This window comes from Lonchura striata, chromosome 24, assembly GCF_046129695.1.
Source record: "Lonchura striata isolate bLonStr1 chromosome 24, bLonStr1.mat, whole genome shotgun sequence".
Classification (NCBI taxonomy): domain Eukaryota; kingdom Metazoa; phylum Chordata; class Aves; order Passeriformes; family Estrildidae; genus Lonchura; species Lonchura striata.
In genome coordinates this window covers 7,881,736-7,908,074 of record NC_134626.1, presented here as the reverse complement: position 1 = coordinate 7,908,074, position 26,339 = coordinate 7,881,736, and the positions used below count along the sequence as shown (strand labels likewise).

General features: G+C 53.8%; 1 protein-coding gene across 2 annotated transcripts in view; it reads left to right on the top strand.

Moving 5' to 3' along the window:
• EPHB2 (EPH receptor B2) overlaps positions 1 to 26,339 on the top strand; it is a 128,849-nt gene that overhangs the window by 97,957 nt on the left and 4,553 nt on the right. Inside the window, exons 6-14 of one of the 2 annotated variants that reach the window (XM_021533759.3) lie at positions 6,851 to 6,975; positions 13,433 to 13,595; positions 14,171 to 14,279; positions 14,469 to 14,533; positions 16,610 to 16,732; positions 17,106 to 17,353; positions 18,633 to 18,848; positions 21,443 to 21,592; positions 25,443 to 25,636. In XM_021533759.3, coding sequence (XP_021389434.1) covers positions 6,851 to 6,975; positions 13,433 to 13,595; positions 14,171 to 14,279; positions 14,469 to 14,533; positions 16,610 to 16,732; positions 17,106 to 17,353; positions 18,633 to 18,848; positions 21,443 to 21,592; positions 25,443 to 25,636 — 1,393 coding nt within the window. Of the gene's footprint in view, positions 1 to 6,850; positions 6,976 to 13,432; positions 13,596 to 14,170; positions 14,280 to 14,465; positions 14,534 to 16,609; positions 16,733 to 17,105; positions 17,354 to 18,632; positions 18,849 to 21,442; positions 21,593 to 25,442; positions 25,637 to 26,339 lie in introns of both variants that reach the window. The other variant, XM_021533757.2, reaches the window with a different exon arrangement.

The window sequence follows — 26,339 nt, the reverse complement described above, 5'->3', positions numbered from 1 at the left end:
GAATGGGATGGAATATAGAATATTTCAGTTGGAAAGACCTACAACGATCATCTATCCAGCTGCTTCAGCTAGACATGGACAGTGACCGTGGGAGAGGCCAGAGCAGCACAGCCTGGGCTGTGTCTGCCCTGCTGGCACTCACTCCACACACAGCTCTGGGACCAAGCCAAGGGCATGGGCTGCATTTCCTTGGCTGTGACCCTTTTGTTGGATTAGAGCAGCAGGATATGTCAGACCTGCCCTGACAGGGGTTAGACCCACCTCGTGGTTCCAGAAGCGTTGGCCTGTGTGAGGCTGAAGCTGCTACAGTAATTTTGAGAAGGCCAAAAACAGCCTGGTGGCTTTGGTGCTTCCCTTGCCAAACCCCACTGGGACCACACATTTCCTCTCCAGTGGGTATTTGAGCCTTCCTGGGAGACAGTCAGGCAGGCAGGAGTTAAGATCCCAGTTTTTCCATAAGGATGCCTTCATGGAAAATGTGCTGTGTAGTGGGATTTGAGCTATGCCTGGCTATGTCCACCTGGTGCATTGAGCCAGCCTGGTTTGAAAGGACAATATCTTGAAGTGTCTTCAAATCCCAGAATGGTGTAGGTTGGAAAGGACCTTAAAGCCCATCCCATTCCATTCCCTGCCACAGGCAGGGACACCTTCCCTATCCTAGGTTATTCCCAGCCCTGTCCAGCCTGGCCTTGGGCACTGCCAGGGATCCAGGGGCAGCCACAGCAGCTCTGGGCACCTGTGCCAGGGCCTCTTCACCCTCACAGGGAGCAATTCCTTCCCACTATTCCATCCATCCTTGCCCTCTAGCAATGGGAAGCCATTCCCTGTGTCCTGTCCCTCCATCCCTGGTTCCCAATCCCTCTCCAGCTCCCCTGGAGCCCCTTCAGGCCCTGGAGGGGCTCTGAGCTCTCCCTGGAGCCTTCTCCTCTCCAGGTGAGCACCCCCAGCTCTCCCAGCCTGGCTCCAGAGCAGAGGGGCTCCAGCCCTCGGAGCATCTCCATGATCTCCTCTGGACTTGCTCCAGCTCCTCCATGTCCTTTCTGTGCTGGGACCACAGGGCTGGAGGTAGAATTGCAGCTCGTTCTGTCCAGAGCTGAGCAGAGGAGCAGAATCCCCTCCCTGGACCTGCTGCCCACGCTGTGGGATCAGCCCAGGACACTGATGGTGTTGTGCCATTCCAGCCCTGGCAAAGCTCAGGGGCGATTCCTTCAGGAGGGTGATGGCCATGCAGCTCTGCTGGCAAGACCTGAGCATGGGGGGACCTCCTGGACCCCATCCTGCCCAAGTGTTTCCAGTTCCTGAGCTCAGGCAGCACCCCACACGGATCCTGCAGAGCAGATCCACAGAAGTCTGCTCAGTCCCTGCATGAAGATAAAGTGCCAAAACGCCCAGCCCAGCCTGGGCAGGGGTCTGGCTGTGCCCAGTGCTGTGTGGCCGTGCAGGGGCTCGGGGTGGTGACCACGGAAGTGTCACTGGCACCCCTCCCGTGCCTCTGCCTCACAGGGGTCACCGTGTGGGACGTGTTGGCTTTGTACATTAGTGGATTTTCATTAAGCTTGTTTTACACTCCAGTGGTGGTTTTGGTGTGGTTTATTTCTCCAGCAATTCGGAGAAGCCACAGGGCTCCACTGTGAGGAATCTGAGGCCATCCCTGATCAAGAGGATGCAGAAAGTGCCTTTCAAGGACTGCAGTGGTTGGGTTTGCCTCAGTGCCCTGCACTGATCATGCCAAGGGTGTGGGTTTGATCCCCATATGGACCACTGGCTTCAGAGATGGACTCGGTGGATCCTTTCCAACTCAGAATGTTCTGAGAAATCTGTGCAATCAAATGACATTGATGCTTAAGGCATTCAGTCAGGAGCAGTGTTTCCATCAGCTGTGGAATGAAGGAAGGTCTGTTTGGTTTTTTTGCACTTTTAGGAACGTACCCCTGGACACCCCATCGGGATAAATCCACTTCTGTTCACACCTTCGTGGTGACGTCACAGGGTGATCAAGGTTCTGAGAGTGGGCACTGTCCATATCTGATCTCCTCTGTGTCACAGGGCACAGTCAGCTGCCTGGGCATCGTGTCAGAATCCAGCTGAAGCTGTTCCTGCTGACTAGACCTGGGAAAGTCACTCTGAGTCTGGTTGGCTTCTCTAAACTGGTTTCAAGCTCAGCCCATCCCTGTTCACAGGACTGGGAGCCTCTCTGTGCACCCCAGGCCCTCAGCTGCATGAAGGGTGTGACAAAGAACCAGGTTTTGTGGCACTGCAGAGTGCTGTGCTCTGTTAGCAAAAAGTCCATACAGGGATTGTTTCCCAGGAGAGGGAAACAATCCATCTCGGGATTGCAGTCTTGGGACCACACCTGGGGTCCTGTGTTCTCTCTGGGGCTCCCATATCACAGTCATGGACAAACTGGAGCCTGAGGCTGGGGCTGGAGGATGAGAGGTGAGGGCAGCTGGGAGCTGGGTCTGGTCAGCCTGGAGAGGAGGAGGCTGAGGGGCATTGAGGGAGAGAATGGTGCAAACATCCACAGGACACAGCCAGGAAAATCTCAGTGGAATGTGAGGGCAACTTTCTGCCCCAAAGAACAAGGCAGCTGGGGGCTGCTCCTCAGAGAGCCTATGGGAGCCCCATCCATGGGGATCAGATTCACTAGGTGTCATCTGGACACAATCCTGAGCAAAATGATCTGATTTTGAAACTACTCTGCCAGCCCGTGGGACCAGAAACATCAAGAGGTCACTTCTAACCTAGATCTTCCTGTGATTTCATTGCTGCACACTCCCCTGGTGTCTGATAAGAGGAGCAGTTACTGAGGACATGCACTGGGGAGGTTCCTGCTCTTCCGGAGCCACTCCCTTGCCCCAGGTGTAGGAAAGGTGCTGAGGTTGCTGTAGTCATTCATCTCACCTGCCTCCTCCCACCGTGCAGCACATTTGCCTCATTAGGCTCCTTAGATGAGCCCCGCCTCATCCATTTGGGTCTTTTGCTGAGCCAAACAGGAGCAGGTTCACCAGGTACCAGCAGCACTGAGTCACACATGTCCTGCTGTAGCTGTTGTCTTGTGCATCTCCCTCAGGAGAGGCAGGAGATGCCTTGGAGAAGTGCTGGACTGCCAGGCTGGGGTGCAGTGCATGGAACTGGAAGAACATCCCAGAGACCTCACTTCTACCAGCAGGCACCTGGAGCTGAGGAGCTTCTCCAGAAGGCTGCAGAACCTGTGCCTGAACTGTGGGATGCTGCCACGTCCTGGTGTTGTGGGACAGCCCTGGCTGTACGTGGCCCCTGTCCTGGAAACACCCGGTGTGTAAATGTGGGGTCAGTTCCCAGAGCAGGTGGCAGAGACACCACAGGCTGTGTGCTTCCCTCACACCAGTGTCATCCCTGCCACAGGGCATCCGCAGCACGGGCACATCTTCCTTCTAAGCCTGGTCTCCAGAGACAGAGATGTTTGTCTTGAAAATTGCAGATGTCCTACAGAATCTGTTTCAACAAGGAAGCATGAGTTCTGGCAAGAGCTGACAGGCTCCAGAGGCATTACCTGTGTTTTATCTTCACACCAGCATGAGAAACTATTCCCAGGAGTTTGGAAAGATGTGGCCTGAAGCAGTAGGATGGGGATATCAAGGCAGGAGGGGAGCAGTGCCACGGAGTGAGGGACGGGCTGAGGTGACACAGAGGGCTTCATACTGTTGGGTAATGGGGCTTTGCTTAAGAAGAAATGGATGGAAGGATTGGCCTCAGGATTGTTGGAATCGTGGTGTGGTTTGGGTTGGAAGGGCCTTTAAAGATTATGTGGTCCAACCCCTGCCATGGGCAGGGACACCTTCCACCAGACCAGGTTGCTCCAAGCTCCATCCAGCCTGGCCTGGGACACTTCCAGGGATGGAAGTTCTCCACTGTCCTTCTAGTTTTGTTCTGGACAAAGCTGGAGTTCGACAACACTGCTGAGGCTAATCCACATCACAGCTTCCTTCAGGAGTGGGGAAACACAGACAGGTGAAGGAAAATGGTGCAGCAGTGTGGTGGCAGATCATGTGTTACCCAAACCCAGCCCCTTGGCATCCAGACACTGAGCATCCTGAGAACAGTGGTGCTCTGAGCCAGACAAGCAGCAGTGAAGAGGCAGATGGTGGATCAGAAAAATGACTTTTGTTGGTGTGTTGGAGAGAAGTTGCTCAGTGGTGATTTATTGTGATGTGCAGGAACATGCTGGGGCCATGCTCGTCCAAGCACTGCAGTCCTGCCACTGCAACCCCAGCTGGCACAGCTCCTGTCACTGCCCCTGCTGCCGAGGGGAGCCAGCCTGGAGCTGGGTGAGAGGTGCCTTCCTCTGGGTGCTGCTCTCCAGGCTGTTTCTCAGAGCTGCCAGATGAGTTGTTCTTCCATGAAAAATTGTAAGTGTTGGACTTGGGAAAAGCCCATCTGAGTGCAAACCTCTCTGCATCCATTTGGCCTGGCATGCAAGTGATGGAAAAGCTTTCATGCTGCCACTTTCCAGTCCTCTCCTGCCCCTGAGGCTTCCCCTGTGCCCTGAAGCTGCTGCAGTGGTGAGCCTGTGCTGGCAGATGTGCCAGGGCTAACGCTCACAGCAGCTGGAGCTCTTCAGGGCTGGGCTGGCACTCGGTGAGGTCTGGGTAGCCCTGCACTGAGGTGGATGTGCTGGCAGTGCCAGCAGCAGGCAGTGCCAGTAGCAGGCTGGGTGCAGGGAGGGCTCGTCTCACTGCTCTGGGATGCAGGGAGAGCCGGCAGCACAGGCAGCCGTGGGTGTCAGCCCTGCAGCAGGGGTGGGGAGTGTCGGCTGCTCTGCTGTCAGCACCTACAATCAGAGAATATCCCAACTTGGAATGGACCCACAAGGATCATTGAGTCCCACTTGGGGCTCTGCACAGACACCCCAACAATCCCACCCTGGGCATCCCCGAGAGCGTTGTCTGAATGCTCCTGGGGCTGTGGCAGCCTCGGGGCTGTGCCCATTCCCTGGGGAGCCTGGGCAGTGCCAGCACTATGGGGGATGAACCTTTCCTGATATCCACCTAAACTCCCTGCCAGAGCTCCAGCCCTTCCCTGGGTGTTGTCCCTGCTCACAGAGCAGAGATGGGAGCTCCCCCCAGGAGAAGCTGCAGGCTCTGATGAGGTTCCTGCCCCGCAGGACTGGAAGCAGCCCGAGCTGTTGGCTCACCTGCCCCTGCCCAGCACGCCGGGCTAGAGCCGGTCAGAGTTTCCCAGGGAGGTGGCAGCTCCACACTCCAATGCCTGCCCCGTGGGCTCATCAGGGCATCTCCCTGGGCAGCTGTGCCAGGGCAGGCATGGCTGGGCCAGTGCAGTGTCTGCCCAGCCAAGGGTCCAGCTGTGGCTGCAGCAGCTGGGCACCCCTGTCCCAGGGCAGCTGGACACCCCTGTCCTGTGGCAGCTGGGCACCCCTGTCCCAGGGCAGCTGGGCACCCCTGTCCTGTGGCAGCTGGACACCCCTGTCCCACAGCAGCTGGACACCCCTGTCCCACAGCAGCTGGACATCCCTGTCCTGTGGCAGCTGGACACCCCTGTCCTGTGGCAGCTGGACACCCCTGTCCCACAGCAGCTGGACACCCCTGTCCCACAGCAGCTGGACATCCCTGTCCTGTGGCAGCTGGGCACCCCTGTCCTGTGGCAGCTGGACACCCCTGTCCCACAGCAGCTGGACAACCCTGTCCTGTGGCAGCTGGGCACCCCTGTCCCAGGGCAGCTGGACACCCCTGTCCTGTGGCAGCTGGACACCCCTGTCCCAGGGCAGCTGGATACTCCTGTCCCACAGCAGCTGGACAACCCTGTCCCACAGCAGCTGGACACCCCTGTCCCAGGGCAGCTGGGCACCCCTGTCCCACAGCAGCTGGGCACCCCTGTCCCAGGGCAGCTGAACACCCCTGTCCCACAGCAGCTGGACACCCCTGTCTCAGGGCAGCTGGACACCCCTGTCCCACAGCAGCTGGACACCCCTGTCCTGTGGCAGCTGGACACCCCTGTCCCACAGCAGCTGGACAGCCCTGTCCTGTGGCAGCTGGACACCCCTGTCCCAGGGCAGCTGGACAGCCCTGTCCTGTGGCAGCTGGACACCCCTGTCCCACAGCAGCTGGACACCCCTGTCCTGTGGCAGCTGGACACCCCTGTCCTGTGGCAGCTGGACACCCCTGTCCCACAGCAGCTGGACAGCCCTGTCCCACAGCAGCTGGACACCCCTGTCCCACAGCAGCTGGACAGCCCTGTCCCACAGCAGCTGGACACTCCTGTCCCACAGCAGCTGGACAGCCCTGTCCCACAGCAGCTGCTTGCTGTCTGCAGGCTGGCAGGGCCCTTTGTGCTCGCTGTGATGAGCGGGGCCTGGGCAGGCAGCTCTCCATTGTCAGCGTGTCAGGTCAGCTTTGTGTTGCCTGCTCAGGCTGCTGGATGCGCCTCCTCTGACTGGCATGTGCAGCTTGCAGCCCCAGCCTGCCTCAGCCTTGGGAAGCTGCTCTATGCAAATAAAAAGTAAAAAACATCTATTTCCCCATGGCAGGCAGGGAGGAGTGCATGGTATGGGGCTGGTGGGACTTTTCCTGGTGGGACAACGCTGTGCTTGCTCCAGCCATGGGCTCCTTTTGCCAGGTGCCTGCTTGAAATGTTGTCCTACATGTTTTCTAACTACCAATTCAGCAGGACCATTTTTTTCTCCCCTCACTGCTCTCTACAAACAGCAAAATTCAGGATCTCCTGACCTCTGGACAGCTCTCCCAGTGTAGGAAGTGAATTGCAGAGCTCCAAACAGCAATAACCCTCCTGCTGGGGTGAGGGTCCTACCTGTGCAGATGTCTGACTGTCCTTCCTCCTCCTCTCTCTCTTCCAGCCCCTTCTGCTGTGTCCATCATGCACCAGGTGAGCCGCACCGTGGACAGCATCACCCTGTCCTGGTCCCAGCCTGACCAGCCCAATGGAGTCATCCTGGACTATGAGCTGCAGTATTACGAGAAGGTACTGAGGGACCTTCACGGGGTTCACCCACAGCTTTTGTGGAGAGGAGGGGGTGCAGAGCTTCTCTTAAGGGCACACATGGTTGTTCAGTAGGAAACTTCTCTTGCTGCATTTGGTCATGGCGGTGACAGTGACCCTCAATCCTTGGGGCCCAGTGATGGTCACTGTGGCCCAAGTGTAGAAAATCCACTGGTCATTTGTCGCTGTCGAGGCAGGACGGGAATGAATAGATTCTGACTCAGAAGGCTGTGAGAGTAAAACTCCAATTTATTCAAAACACACTGCTCTTTTATACAGAGCTTCGTGAGGACCAACTCCATTGGTTCTGAAGTGAAAACAACCCACAGCATTGGTGCAGAGTGCTTGGTGCACAGTAATAGAACTTAACTATAAACAATGTGAATAACAAGAGAGATAAAGAATTATTTACATTCTCTCCAGCTCTTTTTCAGGCGTCTGCCTGGCTAGAAACTCTCAGTTTCTTTCTTTGACTGAATCTGAGTCCCACAGTCATTCAGGAGCTTCTCCTGTCACCTCCACGGAACTGTTGGCAAGTGGACCCATTGGAGGGAGAGCAGGGTAGCCAAAGTCCGGGGTCTATTTTTTTCTTTTCATTTACTGGGGCATCACTAGGAAATTGGAATGACAGGGAACATCCAGTCCCAGGCTGGAGCACGCTCAGTGGGTGTCCAATCCTGGAGATTTTCTGGAGTGCTGTCCACAGGTGCATTTGCACCAAAGGTGAGTTTGGCATCTCTTCAGCACCCTGAGCCCAGATGTTGTCCAGGGAGAAGGTGTCCCATGCTCCCATGGAAGGTCCACGCTGCACTATGGAGTCTGTGAAGGGGTCCTGCAGCTCTGGCTCTTTGATCCTTGAGGAACCTGCTCCTTCCATAACTTCCCTGTCCAGGCAGACAGAGGGATTTCAGTCTGGACTGTGCCAGGGTGTCCATCCCACCAGTGCCTGCTCAGAGACCTGAGGAGCATGTGGAGGTTGGTCCCAGGCCCTGCCAGGCTGAACTTCATCTGTGCAGCCCAGGGGAGATGGAGAGCAGGAGACTTCTCCTTCCAGGAATCTGCCCCCTTGCACAAGAGCTTATAAACTATACATTATAAATTGCAAACTTACTAATTAAAAAGCTTTATGATTAAATGGAACTGAAAATATTTTTCCCAGCAGTTGCCGGAAGAAATGATTAATCCCCCCCACTGCCTGCCTGTGACCTATTTTCTCATCACCAAGAGCCAGAGGGAGAATGGGGAGGAGGGAGGGCTCCTTTGTAAGCTGTTAAATAGGTCCTGACCTATATTGCATAAATCACAGCCATTTATTTTGACCCTTGGAAATTATCCCAGAATACGTGGCAAGATGGATGAGTAGATAACAAGACAGATCTGGGAAGCAAGAGGGGTCCTTTCCCTGGGGACCCTCAATGTAGAGGCAGAAGATCTCAGGGAGTACATTCTCTTCCTCGTAACTTTTTCTTAGTCTCTCACCCTCTTTCTTTCTTCCCTCTCCTCTGTTTTCTGGGGGAGGCTGTAAATAAAGGGAAATTTTGTGTACAAAATGGTGCTGGTGGTGGTGGCCAGTCTTTGCAGGCAGCCACATCTGCCTGTCCTGTTGTCAGAGCTGGGGCACAGCATGTCCCTGATGATGGGGACAAGGGCCCCACTCTCAGGCACTGCTGTTCATGGAGCTCTAAGCCTGGCACAGAGGGCAGAGCTGGGCTGATGTTCTCCCTGTCCTGGTATTTCAGAGAACCATCCCAGGATGGTTTGGGGTGGAAGGGACCTTAAAGCCCTCCAGTCCCACCCCTGCCATGGGCAGGGACACCTTCCCCTGTCCCAGGTTTCTCCAGCCTGGCCTTGGGCACTGCCAGGGATCCAGGGGCAGCCACAGCTGCTCTGGGCACCTGTGCCAGGGCTTTGGCCCTGCTGTGCCCTCCTCCTGCTTCCCATCAATCCAGCAGTTGGATGTGGTGTGTGGCACATCCCAGGTATGTTCTCACTCCACTGCCAGTCTGTGCAGAGGTGATTTCCTTCCAAATATTTCATTACAAACTGTCCCATGTGCTTCTGTATGCTCAGCAAAGATCTCTGGAGCTGGTTAAGTTTTTTCTGGTGGAATTTTCCCCTGGTAGAAAATTATATTTTATTTTCATGAAAATAGCTCGAATGAAGAATAGCACCAAGAATACACATTGTGTATAAAAAGCACCTTAGCTCTTCATTTTTAATAGATTCTCTTCTATATAAAGACATTAAATAAAAAAATAGAAGAATTTATTTTAGCGTTGACAGAAAAGCACTGTTCACAATACCTGAAACAAAGGTGTAATTTTTTCCCATTCACAGATTATTTATAACACTTCTATTCTTAGATGCCATTAAAAATGCCTGTACAAAGGCAACATTATGAGTTTCTTTCACGTGGAGTTGGAGCACATCCACTCAGATTGTTGCACAAACAATGCCTGACGTGGCTGCTCCCTGTAGCCCTCGCCTCAATGTGGTTTTTTTCACTTCCAAGAGGCACCTGCCACCATTTGTCTTATTTAAAAATCTGTGTTGTCTTCATTTAGAAAGGGTGTAGCAGTTTTTATCCAAAATTGCTAAACTCATCCCGAAGTGTGGGAACTGGAGACCCACTGCAGTGTCAGGCACAGCAAAGAGTAATTAGCCCTCCTCATTATGCAAAATGATTGGGTTTGATGATGCTCAAAGTCACCCATTTTGTAATTGTTTGAAGACGTTCAGGCCCATTTGGTCACCAGTGCAAGATTTTAGGAGGCAAAGGAGCCCTTTGATGTCTCCAGTCAGTGCTGGAGCAGGGGCATGGGCGGGCTGGGGGTTGAAGGGCAGGGGAGAGGACCTGTGAAGGTGGGTATGGAAGTGGAGGTAGCAGTAGAGCTCTGCTGGTGCCCAGGAGCTTCTGGCCAGAGCCCAGCACCCCAGGACAGGGTGTCCCCAGAGCTTGGACCAAGGATGCTGGAGATGCTGGTCCCAGGCTCACTCGGGACATCCCTGCCCATGTCAGGGCTTTGGAAAAAGATGGTCTTTAAGGTGCCTTCCAACCCAAACCACCCTGGGGTTCCATGAATCTCTGACATTCTGGAGTCTGTCCTGCAGTGTTGGACACCAGAAACCCCAAGCCTGGAGCCAAAGCTGCTGCCTGGTGCTTCTCATCTGTTGTGAGGTGGGGCTGCCCCTTCACCCAGTGCTGCCCAAATCCTGGCAGGGGTCTCTGTCCCAGGAAAACTGGGACTTCAAGGACATGGAGAGGAAACCCTGCCAGGGTGCCCTGGGATACCCTACTTGCAGTCCCAGTCCCTGCCCAGGGCCACACTGGGAGTGGACACTGTCCAGGGCTCAGTGGGTTGGGGAGAGGTATTCAAACACTCAGAGAATAATTAAAGTTGAAAAGCCCTCCAAGATGAGTCAGTCCAACCTTCACCCAACACTTGATGCACACCAAGCCACACTGCCAAGTGCAGCATCTCATTTCTTGAGCACTTCCAGGGATGGGGACTCCACCACTGCCCTGGGCAGCCTGTGCCAATGCCTGAAAACTCTTTTAATGAAGAAATGTTTCCCTATATCTAGCTTGCACTTCCCTTGGCACAACTTGAGGCCATTTCTCCTTGTCCCACTTGATGGGATACCTGGCTGGGGACACAAATCTTGGGCTGTCCCCACAAGTGGTGGATCCCTGTGAGAGTCCAGGTGCTTGGATGCCACAGATGCAGCCCCGTGTGGCTGGCAGGACCCTGCTCCCACACATGGGCATCCCAAAATGCAGCTGTGTGATGCTTTGGCACCCAGCCCTGGGTGGCTGTGTCCTGCTGGTTTTGTCCCCGGGGCCATGGCAGATGTCACTGTGCAGGCTCACAGGAACTCTGCCAAATTCAGTCAGTTGACATCTTTTTCTTGGCTTTTTCACTTTCAGTATTTTTTTTTAATGTGACTTTTTAGAAGCAGTTTTCGTAAATCCTTTGGGTGTCTCACAGCCTACCCATGTTTCAAGAGACTCTTTCTTTGTTGATCAGACTTTGGTTTCAGCTTCACTTTGACTCGTGGGAGGGGGAACCAGATGAAGACTCCAAATCAGTGTGTTATTTTGAATTAGGATTTCCAAATTCAAAACAAAATCAGCAGGAAAAACAACCCTCAAACACCACAAACCTCTGCTTGGATTTGGGCTCTAAACCACCTGGGATGCACTTGGCCTGCTGGAGGAGTCCAGAGAGGTAAAGGGGAGAAGTGTTTGAGGTGAATGGGCAGGTTCTGGAGAGGTGATGCCAAGGAGAAAGAACAGGTTTGATAAGGGGGGGTGGAGAGGTGTAAATGGTTTTTCCTTGTGGTTTGGCTTTAGAGGGGAGCACATCACAAGCACACCTTCCTCAGCAAGGCAGACATCAATTTCCCAGGCTATCAATCACCTTGGCCATTACATTCCATTTAAAGTCCTCCAGGAGCAGGGATGAGGTTCTCCAAAAGAGTTGGACAAATGATTTTAAAACAACTGTGTTGTTAGTGCCCTCCAAGGGCCTGGGAGGATTCATCCAAGCCCTTGAGCTCTAAAACTATGAACATTTCCTGACCTGTTTCTCTCCTTGCCTGCTTGGGAAAGGTCCAAGGGAGTGCTGAGGCCTGATCAGACAGACGAGGCCAAGAGTTTTCTGTGGGATCATCTTTCCTTGGTCTGTGTGTATCTGTAATTGAGCGTTTCACTGTCATCAGTCTAATTACCAGACCCCAGTGACAAACAGGAACCTTCAGCATCAAGTCCAGATGCATAAAACAGATATTGTAGTTTTTAGAAGGGAAAAGTGTTCCTGAATAGTGTTAACAGTGGAGGTCTCCCAGGTGTTTCACAGAATCATAGGATGGTTGGGCTAGACATGACCTCAAAGCTGATCTCATTCCACCCCCTGCCATGGACAGGGACACCTTCCATAGCCCAGGGTGCTGCAAATCCCATCCATGGCCTTGGATACTGACAGGGATCCAGGGGCAGCCACAGCTTCTCTGGGCACCCTGTGCCAGGCCCTCATCACAGAGAGAAATTTCTCCCCAATATCTCCTCTGAGCCTGCTCTCTTTCAGTCTAAAGCCATTCCCCCTTGCCCTATTCCTCCATGCCCCACATGGAACACAGAGTTCCCCTGCACTCCCTGCAGAGCAATTTGCCATCAGCATCTCCACCCCTTGGTTTTGGTCCCACACTTGAAGAAACACATTCCTGCCAGGCCCCTCTCTTACCAGCACCCACACCAGAGCACTGCTCAACCAACAGCTTGAGACACGAAATTACCTCTATACAAGGCCAGGCTGGGTGGTGTGGGGAGGCCCTGGCACTGGGTGCCCAGAGAAGCTGTGGCTGCCTCATCCCTGGAAGTGTTCAAGGCCAGGATGGATGCTTGGTCTAGTGGATGGTGTCCCTGCCTGTGGCAGGGAGTGGAACTGGATGAGCTTTAAAGTCCCCTTCCAGCTGAAACCGTTCCATGATTCTGTGACCATGAGATCCCTGACAGGAAGGTGCAGCCAGGTGGGTGTCAGTGTCTTCTTCCAGGGAAAAAGCAAAAGGACAAGAGGATATAGTCTCAAGCTGTGCCAGGGGAAGAATTTCTTCATGGAAAGGGTGCTCAGACATTAGAAGGGGCTGCCCAAGGAGGCAGTGGAATCCCCACCCCAGAGGTGTTCAAGAAATTACTGGACATGGCACTCAGTGCTATGGGCTGGTGATGATGTAGGGATCAGTCAAAGATTGGACTTGATGATTTTGAAGGAATTTTCTGACCTTAATGATTCTGTGGGATCTTTCTTCTGCCTGATTGCCCCTTCATTGCCCTCTGTCCATCAGCACTCTACTGCAGAAGTCCTCAGCTAAAAAACTGCAGATAAGAGGCAGAACAAAAGTTTGGAAATAGTCTCATTATCACGTTGAAATATGCTCTTGGGGTCTCCAGCCTTGGAAACTTGGCCGTGGCCCCTGGAGAAGCAGGCTCTGAGCAGTGGGGTGGAAGCAGAACTTCTCCTGAGGTCTAAAACCCAGTGTTCAGGTGGGCTTTACCTCCTGGCAAAGGGAGATGGGAGTGGGGGAAGAGCTGTGCTGAGGCTGGATAAGGCACAGCAGGAGGGGGCAGGGGAGGAGGAAAGTGCTAAGAGAAAGGCACAGAAGAGAGACGTTTCCATCTCCATTGACCTCAAGGCTTAGAGAAGTAGTGTGAGTTTTGTAGCTACTCTCTTGTGTAGAGCCTTTCCTGAGAGGTGGTGAATAGCCCAGGAATATCCTTACTCACATGTCTGAGTCTGTGTCTCCCTGCCAGGAGCAAAGAGCTCTTTGTTCAGACCTTGGTGCTTTCTCCACCCTGATCTCCTGCCCTTCCCCCTCCCGGGAGCACTACACCTGATTCCAGACTGATTGTTCTGATGATGTCTTTGTGTTTTCCTGGCAGGATCTGAGCGAGTTGAACTCCACCACAGTGAAGAGCCCCACCAACACGGTGGCAGTGCAGAACCTCAAGGCTGGCACCATCTACGTGTTCCAGGTGCGGGCGCGCACCGTGGCCGGCTACGGCCGCTACAGTGGCAAGATGTATTTCCAGACCATGACCGAAGGTGAGTCTGCAGCTGCTCTGTAGAGGTGACTCAGGGTCTGGAGACATGTGGGGATGGACAAGCAGCTGGCTCCTTGCTGGCAGTCCCTTCCAGGGTGTGTTGACAAATCATACTCGAGACCTGGAGAGAGGCCTGGGTGCTCGTTCCATGCAGGGAAAGCCCCAGTTTCTGCCCAGCTTTTCTGTTGTGGGGATGTGTCTGCTCAGCTGGATGCAGAGGAAGCAAAATTTTTGTTTTCTACCTGCACAACTGCTGATGACAAACACAGAGCCATGTCTTATTTTTCTAAATTTGTGCTGCTAAGCAGACCAAGCCAGTTTTCTGGCCCCGGGGCCAAGGACAAGGCACAGCACACATCCACAGGACTAAACCTTCCTCCCAAAAGGAATAGCTCCATCCAACCTCCCTTCTGGGACACATCGCCCAGCCAGGGGGGAGTCCTGACCGTCCAGGACCGAAGCCGTGCCAGGAATCAAACACGGCCTGTGCTCAGAGCCGTCCTCTGACTTCGGTGACCTTGTGAGGGTGGCACATCCCGTGCCATGGTAACCTGTTCCTTTTTCCCCGTGTGCCAGCCGAGTACCAGACCAGCGTGCAGGAGAAGCTGCCACTCATCGTCGGCTCCTCGGCGGCAGGGCTGGTGTTCCTCATCGCCGTGGTGGTCATCGGCATCGTGTGCAGCAGGTAGGGCAGGCTGGGAACCGCAGGCTGGGAACCGCAGGCCGGGAACCGCAGGCCGGGAACCGCAGGCCGGGAACCGCAGGCCGGGCCGGGCACAGGGGAGGGCACGGGGAGGGGACAGAGGTGCCCCCACAGCGCAGCCCCCGCCCCGAGGGCCCGTGCTGTGCTCAGCTCTCCCTTCCCTTCCAGAAGACGGGGCTTCGAGCGGGCTGACTCCGAGTACACGGACAAGCTGCAGCACTACACCAGTGGCCACAGTAGGTACCGGGGGCCCCCCCGGCCCTGGGGGGCTGCTCGCTGCTCGGTTTGTGCTCCTGTTCTCTCGGGGTGTGCATGTGTGTGCGGGCAGGGCAGCTCCGGAGTCCCCCAGCCCGACCCCTGCCCTGCTCTCAGCCCTGCACGCTATCAGGTGTCTGGGCATCTCCTCCAGGCCTCTGTGACAGCCAGCACCCCCTGAAGCATCGCTGTCTTCTGTGCTGCAGCATCTGCCACCACTCTGCGTCTTGCTCCTCCAGCTCCTGAGCTTGGTCCATCTCCTGGGCAGCAGTGAGACCCCTTCCCTGACCTGTCCCTGTCCTGCAGAGTGCTCTCCCCCTGCAGGAACCCACAGACCTTTGCCAGAGCCCATCCCAGTGCTCCTAGATTCCCAGCAGATATGATATATGTCTATAGATAGGTATATAATACAATACCTAACATTCCCTCTCTTGTAGCCTTCCTCTCCCAACATCCCTGTGCAAGGCACTCCCTCACATCCAGCATTCCTGCTCAGCCTTGCTGCACACCCTGCCTCACCCCAGTGCATCCTTCTTCCCCCATCCCTGGAAGTGTCCAAGGCCAGCTTGGATGGGGCTTGGAGCAACCTGGGATAGTGGAAGGTGTCCTTGCCCATGGCAGGGGGTGGAATGAGATGAGGCCATTTAAGATTCCTTCCAACCCAAACCATTCCATGATTCTATGATTAACCCCTGCCTTTATGTCTCTGAAATTCCTTTCTCTCCCCCTCACTAGAGACCTCTTGCTCTAATCTTGCTTTATCCTAATCTCAGTTGTGATTTTCCTCATGTTCTACTTGCAGCTTCAGGATTTCTGCTCTTTTAATACCTTACTCCTGTACAAATCCAGGCCTTGGTCAGAGCATGGAAAATACCAGTAGTGTTTCCACTCAGCACTCACTGTTGCTCCAGCTTTTACCTGGGCAACACATCCCAAAAGGCAGAGCTACAGCCCTGTGCCCCAGCAGCCTGTGCTGGCTGCCTCACTTTCACTTACCAGGAAAAATGACACTTTTCAGGAGACATTATGTAAATGCAGCTCTCAGTTGTTTGTCAGTCTGGGCTGCAAACACACATTCACACGTTCTCCCGGGGCCTGGTGTGGGATGTGACAGCTCCATGCTGGGATGGGTTTCATCCTGTGCCTGCACCACTTGGAACAGGCCTGGTTGCATGGGATGCAGCAGAGCTGATACAGCCTGCGTGCCTTTTAGCCCCTTCCTCACCCATCTCACCTGGCCAGGGCTCAGTCCCTGCTCAGCCCCCAGCAGTGATTGCTGTGCAGACACTGCAGCAAATTGCCAAGGCCCAGGGAGCCTGTGAGCCCTGCAGAACCCCCTGAATGCAACCAGCATCCTGGGCTGGGAGTCAGCGTCTGGTGCTGGGTGGGGCTCCGTATAAATAATCTTCCTTATTCAGGGAGCTGTGAGCTCTGCTCTCCAAATAGCACATTTTGGAATGAGCCAGGGGCCAGAAAATGAGTACAGAAAGGGGAAAAGCACAGGTGAGGGCTGTCCCACAGTGCAGGTGGCTGGGCTGGGATGTGGAGGCAGCAGTCCAGCCTCACCAGGTCCCTCGGCCACTGCCTGTCCCACGACGTGTCACTGTGTCCCCTGCTCAGCCTAGCAAGAGGAACCTGTCTTGTGATTTCCCTAGTGTGTCCCACTACATCTCTTGGGGCTCCCAGGAGGGAACCCAGCCATGGGCAGGGGTGCCAGACAGGAGAGCAGGGCAGACTGGACTGTCCCTCCTGCTTGCACAGCTCCTGGAAGGGTCACAGATCCCCCAGGGAGGAGTCTGCAGTTTCTAATCCAGGCTCACAGTGTAGCTCCCTACTGCCCCAACAATGACCTGTGGGCCAGAGTTCATTAAAATCAGTTTTAACAGTCATGTGAAACATGGCTCTGCATGTTCTTTCTCAAACTGTTTCTCTCTGCTTCATGCTTTGATTATGCAACTTGCTGAGGTAAAAAGACCATCACTCAGTTTTCTCTTTTCCTTGATGCCAACCATTCCAGTTGCATCCATCTGTCTGACTCTCTCCCTCCCTTTATGCAGTGACTCCAGGGATGAAGATTTATATTGATCCTTTCACCTACGAAGATCCCAATGAGGCTGTCAGGGAATTTGCAAAAGAAATCGATATCTCTTGTGTCAAAATTGAGCAGGTGATTGGGGCAGGTAGGTGACCTGGGAATGGCTGGCTGGCCTGCAGCAGCACAGGCCCCTTCATGGTGCCAGGATTTGGGAGGATTTAGCCTGATGCCACTAGGACTGATGCCACTAAGCTCTTGCTTAGCCCCAGGCTGGACTAGAAGGAGCAGGGGAGTCCAGTGTGGGAGAAGCAAGACCATCAGTTGCATGTGCACATAATCCCACGTGCAGTGCTCCTCATGGATGAGTGCAGCTGGAGGGCTGGAGAGGGAGAGAGCACGGCTCAGGAGGGGTGTGCTCAGCTCAGGGACAGGCAGGGTGGGCACAGCTGGGGCCAGGGGTCCCTAGGGGGGCACAGCAGAGGTGAGGGAGGTTCAAACACCCTACCTTGTGTTCACAGGGGAGTTTGGTGAGGTGTGCAGTGGGCATCTCAAGCTTCCAGGCAAAAGAGAGATCTTTGTGGCCATCAAGACCCTCAAATCTGGCTACACGGAGAAGCAGAGGCGAGACTTCCTGAGTGAGGCCAGCATCATGGGGCAGTTCGACCACCCCAACGTCATCCACCTGGAGGGGGTGGTCACCAAGAGCTCTCCAGTCATGATCATCACTGAGTTCATGGAGAATGGCTCACTGGACTCCTTCCTGCGGGTATGAGATCTGGGAGTGTGTAGCTTTAGAGGCTGTGCTAGCACAGAGGGATTTGGGGGAAGGTTCTCTTTCCAGTCACCTTCCCTGCCTGGTGTTCCCTGTCACTGGGGCAGCTGCTGCATAGTCCAGAAGTCTGTGTTTTGGGAACAGAGCTGGGGCTGACAGCACCAGGGCTGTCATTTCTGTTGTGTCTGTCCACTCATCCTAGTGAGAGACTGCCTGCTTCTCAGGTGCCTGCCTGCTCACAGGTGCACATCCAGACTGACCCATGGACACCCATGGAGGGACAGCCCGACCCAGCTTTAACCCAGCAGGACCCCACCTCCAGCTGCTCTATCTAGATATTTCTCATTATGGGTTTGAAGTGGGTAATTGACTCTGTTGAAGGGAAGTAACCTGGTCAATAGGAATAGATTGTGCCTTCTTGTCGGAATCTGAGGTATTGATGATTCTGAGATTGTAGAAAATCTCTGTCTGTCAGCCCCGCTGCCAAAGCAGAAGTCATAATTGGTCTGTGCTGGTTCCAAGGTTGTTTATTCTGTTTATCTCTCACATGTTCTGCTGCCCTGCCCAGCTCTGTCCTGCAGGGCAGCGTGTGGGGCTCTGCCCTCAGTGGGATGTTACAAACATTAAATACCAGAAACTCCCTGGGCTGGATTTACAAGAACGTGCCAATATCTGTCACCTACGTTGGACAGTGTGTCCCCAGCCTGAGCCAACAGAAAAATGCCAACACCACAGTGAAACATGGAGGACATGAAGAAGGAGAAAAAGGACAAGGCACACCCAATTTCCTCCATCTTGTCCCCTTTGGACCCCTCATCTAGAGTTCTAAAATTTTACTTTTGCACCCGTGCCACACTTAATTATTACTTCTATCAAACACTCAGAGCTGGTAATTCATCCTGTAAGATTGAAAACTCTTTTCCATGGACAGAGATCACAGCCAGTGTCTCTGGGGGCTCTGTCCAGGGGGGTTCCTGACCCCTGCCAGGGTCCCAGACCTGCCAGGGCAGCCAGAGGGAAGCTCTGCATTCCCACACCTTCTGAGCTCTCCTGTGCAGGGTGGGGGCATTTTGGGGAGACAGGACCATAGTGTTGCCCTTGGGATGTGTGAGGTTACTCCCAACCCCTGTGAGCTCTGCACTCCCCACCCTCCCTGGCAGGGAATGTACTTGTGGCATATCCTGCCATGGGCGTGGAAAGAGGCTCCTGGTTTTTGCCTGGCCACAGGGGGCTGTGAATCTGCTCCTGTCACCCGTGTCCGTGTGTCCTGCAGCAAAACGACGGGCAGTTCACAGTGATCCAGCTGGTGGGGATGCTGCGGGGCATCGCCGCGGGCATGAAGTACCTGGCGGACATGAACTACGTGCACCGGGACCTGGCCGCCCGCAACATCCTGGTCAACAGCAACCTGGTGTGCAAGGTGTCCGACTTCGGCCTCTCCCGCTTCCTGGAGGACGACACCTCCGACCCCACCTACACCAGCGCCCTGGTAACGCTGCCTGCAGCCACGGAGGGCAGAGGGAGGGCTGGGAGAGGCACGCAGGGACCTCCCCTTGGCAGCAGGGAGCACTTTTGCAGGGTGTCAGCAGTGGAAAGGTCCCAGAGGTCCTGTCATTCCTGTGGATAGCTGAGCCTTCCTCATGTCTGCAAACACACACACGTCCCTGCAAAGCCCTTGGCTGGGATCATGCCCTGCACCCTCCCCGTTTGATTCACCTGGCATCCTTCGAGATGCGACGCTGTCCTGACAGATTTGTTGCCGGGGCAGCAAGTCTGGGTTTCTTACCATCACTGTCCAGCCATGCTGCCCTGCTGTCCTTCCTCATGTCATCTCACTGGCTCAGCCCCAAGAAGGACAGACCAAAGTGTAGGAAGTGTGGGTGGGTGCCAGATACTAGATACTGATCTTCCAGAGAGTATCCAATTTAAACAGAAAAACACTCCTAAAAATGACTTCATGTTCATGTAACGACTTCCCAGGAGCACTTGGTGCCATAGACGCAAGTGCCACCAAGAGCTTGTGGCTCATCTCAGGCTGCAGAAGGTGCTCCAGGACCAGAGGATTATTTGGTTTTGCTCAGTGAGAGCTCAGCCAGTTCTCATTAACACCACACAGAAATGCTCTGCACAGTGCATCAGGATCAATGGCCATGACAGGAATTCTTGGAAATCAGTGTTGATAGTGCTGGGGCATGACCTGTAGGAAATCACCTCTCCTGGGTCTTTTGAAGCTGGCAGTGATGAGATGCCTGGCATAGCTCTTAGTAAATGTTATCAGTAGCTAAATACCTAACAAACACCTAAAAATGTGTGGATTTATTCTCATCTGTGTAGCTTCAGACGTCAACTCGTCCATCTCACACAGCAATCAATGTTTTTTACCAACACTAATAACACTTATTTTTCATGTGTCCCTTACAGCCAATTAAATTTCCCTTTGTTAACTAAATACATGGTGTTTGCTGCTGTTCTCTATCCCTGGTTTTATGCCTGTAGCTTTTCTCTCTAATAATAAATTCATCATCCCTAATTTAATCTCCTTGAACTGTGGCCACTGTAGCAGGGTATTTATTATCCATAATGACAGATTATGTGCACCTACTGTATCAGAAGTATCTTCCTCTGCAAAATGGTTTTTACCATCAGTCTCCCAGTGACCTTGTGTCCATGGGTGAGCAGAAGCCACAAGCTTTGGCCTGGGAGGTTTGTGCTGGACCTTAGGAAAGTCTTCACAGTGGTGAAGCTCCAGGTCAGACCCCGCAGAGATGAGAGGTCTCACTGAAGTGAGTTCCCACAATAATCCTCCAAAGTCTAATTTCTACTTTAGGACTTCTTTTTAGCCATTTTTAAAATCCACTGCTTGCCAGGAGTTCTGTCAGGAGCCTGCCTGATGGAGAGGACATCCTGTTTGGTATGGATTGCTTCATCTTCCCCTTTGTGGAAAACATAATATTTTGTCTGAGGTTTGTGGCTGTGAGAAGATTAAGGAACATTATCTTTTTTCATTATTCTGGGATGTACTGGGGCTGAGTACTATGAAGTCTTAGGAGACCCTTAATAAGACATGGCAGTTGTTCATTGACAAAATATAATGTTTTTTAATCTTCTCACAGCCACAAAACACAGACACTTCTGCTTATTTTTTCAGCACAAGGTAAGATTTTCCCTTCAGAAGGTCCCTTGAGTGGATGGCTCAAATCCAAAACCCCTGGTAGAAAATCAGGAGGCAGGCAGGACTTATGCAGAGCCCTCAATCCCTGTGTCCCCATCTGTGTGTGCTACTCCGTGCTTAACTCCTCAGTTGGAGTCAAGAATCCTGATTTCTCCAGAGCTGGATGACAGACACCCCAGTGCCCAGCCAGTCTTATCCCATTTCCCACCAGTGACCCCCTGTCCCATACTGAAGGATTAGAACCCACTGGATCAGGTGTAGATCCACAGACAGACTGGGCCACCACGACTCAGCCAAGAAATGGTCTATGGCTGACTTTAAAGAGTGGAAGCTGTAGAAGGCTCAAGAGGAAGATATTCTAATTCTCTTTATTCTGCTCTGGAGATAGCCAGGTGACAGCAAAAGGATGGAGGGAGATTGATTTGGGATTTTTACTTCCTGGCCATTCACTTTATACTAAAGACCCTCTTAGCACCATGGGCATTTTGCCATGCTGAGGATCACTGGAGCAGGAGGCAGGGGGAAGGAGCTGACTTTGGATAAGATGGTGGCAAGGAGACTGAGGGGACACCTCTGAGTGACCTTCAGGGCAGTAATGAAGAGACAGAGCCAACTCTGCAGTGGCACCAGATGATACAATAAGCGGTCATAGACAAAAACATGGCTGGGGAGGTTCAAGGTGAGCAACAGGAAAAGCTCCTTGCTCAGGAGGGTGGTCATCAAATGGGGAGAGTCATCATCATTGCAGGCTTCCAGTACAGCTGGACAATCCACATCCACCCTGAGGGATAGACAGTCCTATCTTCCTTCCATCTGGGATTTTACTAGAATATCACAGGCAAATATTGTGGACACTGCTATTTTTCAGTTGCTCCTGCTCTCTCTGCTACCATCCTGTCTGTGTCCTGCAGGGGGGGAAGATCCCGATCCGGTGGACGGCGCCTGAGGCCATTCAGTACCGAAAGTTCACCTCGGCCAGCGACGTGTGGAGCTATGGAATAGTCATGTGGGAGGTGATGTCCTACGGAGAGCGGCCCTACTGGGACATGACCAACCAGGATGTGAGTCCTTGGAAACCAGGGCCAGAAACACTGCAGTGGGGACCATTGCCAGGCCAAAGCTTGTCCACAGCCTGTCCCAGCCTGTGGCATGGCCAGAGCCTTCTCTGTTGTGGCAGATGTGACCATGGTCAACACCTTTGGAAGCAGTAATGAGAATAATTTGGGGATTTATTCTGGCCCCATGGTGGCTGCTGTGGCAGAGATGGGGATGGCACAGCACAAGGTTAAGAGGAGCACCCCAGGGGTGCTGGCAGGTGCCAAGAAAGGGAAGGGGAGCAGGTGGGTGGAAAAGGAGATGTCCCTGAGCTGAGAGCCTCTGGAGTAGACCTTCATCTGCTGGGATCACAGACATTCCAGGAAAGTTTGTTACAAAGCCACACAATAACTTGGGTTGGAAGAGACATTTAAACATCATCTCCTTCCAACCCCTTGCCATAGTCAAGGACATCTTCCACTACATGGTCATTAAATCTCCCTTGGGAAGCTTGGACTGTGGTCTGTAAGAAGCCAAGTAATTTAGACAGAGCTAGAAACCAAAACCACGAGGTACTTCAGAACATGCTCAACTTTAAATATTTCATTCCTCTGCTCTAATTCAGGTCAACCAGTTCCATGCACTCCTTGCTCCGGGGATGTTTCGTGCAAGGATGGCCCCTGGCTGCAGTCCCTGCCCTCAGCGCAGCAATGCCATTTCCATTCTCCTTGGTCCTCTTGGTGAGGTACCTGGGGCTCAAAGCCCATCTGGCTGGTGGCAGTGAGTGCTGTGAAGAGGCTGCACCTGCATGTGTGTGTCAGAAGGCCACTTCTAACTCTGTCTCTCAGAACAGCTGCCCTTCCTCACGTCACGAATATTCAGGATGTAACACCAAGGTCCTGGGTGGACCTAGGGGATGGAGAAAGCTTGTCCTGGCTCTTGCAGTATCTGCCTGACTTCCAGTGTGTCTCAGAGCAGCCTCTGGGGAGTCCCTTGGAAGCCTCCAGAATGCACTTCATCTCTCCCATCCTGTGGGGCTCCTAAGGCCTTGCCTTACAGGGAGAGAGCAAGAGCCAAGCTCCCTGTCCCTCCTGTCTCTCCCTGACTCCTGTCCCTATGGCAGATCAGATCTTTCCCATCTCAGTAGATCTCCATCTGTGCCCCATCAGGTTTTTCCAGAGTGGGACTATTTCCCCCCTAATGCCTGGTGGGAAATTTATTAATATGAATTCCTAAGCCTGGAGCAGGGGGATGATGCCTTAGAACCTTTGGCTATTCACAGCCTTGTCCCAGCCTCTGCCACACCAGGAAAATGTTTCCATCAGTTTTTGGAGGCAGAGGGATGGGACTTAGGGATCTGCCTTTCTCAGCAGGGGCAATTCCCTTCCTGTTAAGCCATTGTTGTCACCTCAGTTTCAAGCATGTCCTGCACCAGGTGTTCCTGTACCTCCCCAGTCCTTTGTCCTTCTCCGGGAGCTCTTCCCTGGCTGGTTTCTCCTGCCCGGCTGCGCTGCTGCGGCGATTGCCGTGCCGGGCTGGCAGAGCCGTGCCTGTGCCTGGCACCGTCCCCAGCCCTGCTCCTGCCCGTGCCGCAGGACACGCTGCCCCAGGAGCTGTCAGCACTTAGGCACAGCTGGTCCTGCTGTGGAGGAGCGTGCGGATATTGAGGGCAGATTACCCTCCTGACCCTGGGGTGTGAGCGCCTGGGGCGGCGGCTGGCGGAGGACACGGAGAGAGCTGGGGCTGCCTGCGGGACTCGCTGGGAGCAGAGCAGCGCCTGGCACTGCACGCTGCTGCTCCTGCCCTGCGCCTGCTGGATGGGCAGAGCTGGACCCAGGGAGCTGGGCTGGGGCTCAGCACCCTTGGGAGCTTCCCTGAGCTGCACAAAGCACATCAGTAGCCGTGGGATCCTTGAGGCTGAAAAAGGCTCTGAGGTCATTGAGTCCAACCATCAACACGGCACTGGCACATTCACCCTAAACGTGTCCCCAGGTGGCCACAACCACACACCTTTTGAGCCTTCCAGGGATGGTGACTCCGCCACTTCCCTGCACAGCCTGTTTCAATCCTTGCCTATCCTTTCCATGAAGAAAATTTTCCATCCAATTTAAACTTTCCCTGGTACAATTTCAGGCCATTTACTCTAATCCTGCCACTTGTTACCTGGGAGAAGAGACCAACACTCCCTGGCTCCACCCTCCTGTCAGTGATTTGTAGAGGACTTAGCTCTGGTCGGACCTTTACGGGCCCCATGGGGCCACCACCGTGTCCAGCCAGGGCAGCAGAACTGGGAGAGCACTCCTCCATCTGGCAAATTTTGGCAGCAGCAGTGCCAGCCCTGTGTCTCATGTCAGCCTGCCCAGCACCTTGGCCACACACAACAGTGCCTGCAGCACCTCCCTATCCATTCCCTGCCTGGAGTCACAGACCATCTCAGGCCCTGCCAGATGCCCATCTCACACTCTGGATTGTTTGGCATGGATCAGCCACCAGCTCTTCTCTGCTTCTCTCCCATTCCCATTCCCAGTATACTTAATTTTCTCTGTGTAGTCTCCCTACTCAACAATATGTCCACCACCATGGGTATGTCTGGACTTCCCCAGGATCGGGGCACAGCCCTAGGGAATCCCACCAGGAAGATCTCTGTCTTTGGAATTGTGCAAGACATGGCTGGACAAAGCCATGGCAGCCTTGATCCCATGGTGAGAATAGCCACAGACACTGAGGTTCTTCCTCAGGATCCCTGAGGGAGGTCTGGCACTCTTCCTTCCCTTGTCCATCATTCCCATGGAGACTTCATCATTTCAAGATCTGCTCCTGATCTCTGCAGTATCCTCAGTTCTGGTTTTTGTCCTTACTTCTGGGTTTTGTCACCATGCACGAGCCCATCTCTGGTGTTGAAGGCTCCTTCTGCTCATCCTTCAGTGCCTGTGCTGTGCGTGGCCAAGGAGGCAGGAGAATCTTGCCTGTACATGCCTCTGTCAGAGGAACAGAGGTTCCTGGAAGAAGTGGAGCAGCTTCATCCTCGTTTGTCACCCAGGAGAGGATTGAGGGCTGCAGGTACAGAGCGGCAGGGAGGTGGAGTTCCCCTTGAAGAAGATCCTCCAGCCCTTGTTCCATTCCAGAAGATCCTCCAGTCCTTTCTCCAGCCCTTGTGGACATTGCAAGACCAGACATTTTCCTGGATTGTGTGGAGCAGTAAGGAGAGACCAAAGCCTTTTTGGATGAGCCTGGAGCTGCAACGTGGCTTTGGCAAGCTGTGCTGCAGCTCCTCTGTGCACACTGCAACCAAGTTCTCCTGGGCCTGGCTCTGCTGACTGGGGTCTGAGTCCTCCCCATGGTGTTTTGCACTTACACAGACCTGCAGAATGATCCAGCTGTTTCTGCTGACTGAGCACACCCAGGCCATGGCACCACCCTGTCACCTGGATGGGCTGGAGCACAAAGCACCACTGGGGGATGGAAAGCACAGGGACAGGCTCCCTGGCTGTAACTCACCTCCCTTCTCTGGATGGGGATGTTTTCCCAGCAAGCTGTTTTGCTATGTGCAAGGGAAGCAGGATCCTTCTCTCTGACTCCCCTGCCTGCAGCTGTGGGATCACAGGGCAACAGGGATGCTCCTCTCCTCAGCTGATCATGACAATCAACCACCCAGGCTGAATGGCTGAGCAAAGCTGGTGGCACCTCCCAGGATACCTCCCACCTCACCTGACTGCTGAGGGCTGGAAGTTACAGTGTGAGGTGGGGATGAGATGGGAAGGCAGTACAGGCTGCAGGATCAGTCACGTCAGTCACCCTCAGGATGCAAGAAAAGGCAGATTATGAATTAAATAGGTTTTATCACAGCTGTATTGATGCCTCTCTCTCTTCCTGCAGGTGATAAATGCCATCGAGCAGGACTATCGGCTGCCACCACCCATGGATTGCCCAAATGCCCTTCACCAGCTGATGCTTGACTGTTGGCAGAAGGATCGGAACCACAGGCCCAAATTTGGGCAAATTGTCAACACCTTGGATAAAATGATCCGAAATCCCAACAGCCTGAAAGCCATGGCACCTCTCTCCTCTGGGTATGTGTCTCTGTCCTCCTCTTGTTCTTTGGCTCCTCTGAACAGGTCTGGTTGTCCTCTGGGCCCTGGTGGCACCATCCCTGCACCTCTCAGGAGCTACTTTAGAGCCTGGCCTGTGTTTGATCCCTTATAGGGAGAGCATTAAAAGATAATGGAATCACAGTTTGAGGTGGAAGAGACCTTAAAGCCCATCTCATTCCACCCCCTGCCACGGGCAGGGACACCTTCCACTATCCCAGGTTGCTCCAAGCCCCATCCAAGCTGGCCTTGGACACTTCCAGCCTTGGGGCATCCACAGAGCAGGGATACAGATGCCAAGGTCCCTCTCCTTGGGCAGCTCTTGGACAGTGCACTCTGCACACAGAGGAGCACCTTGGTTTTGTGTGCGTGGGGATGCTGGTGTGGTGGGATTGTTGTGGTGTTCCAGTCCCCTGCACTGGAAGCAGATAAAGCCCCGGAGGCAGTGTGGGGTTTTCCCTGGGCTGGGTGGGTTGCACCAGCTTGTGGGTAGCACTGCTCCTATATGAGAACGAGCTTTCTCCCCATGAGCAGCCAGGATTTAAAGCTGCATCCCATCATCTCTGATGCCTCCTGCCTCTCCTGCATGAACTGGTCCAGAAAGGCTTCCCTCATGCTCTTCACAGTCCTTCCCTTGGCAGAACAGTGATTTCCGGGTGGAATTCCACAATGCAGGCCAGTGCCT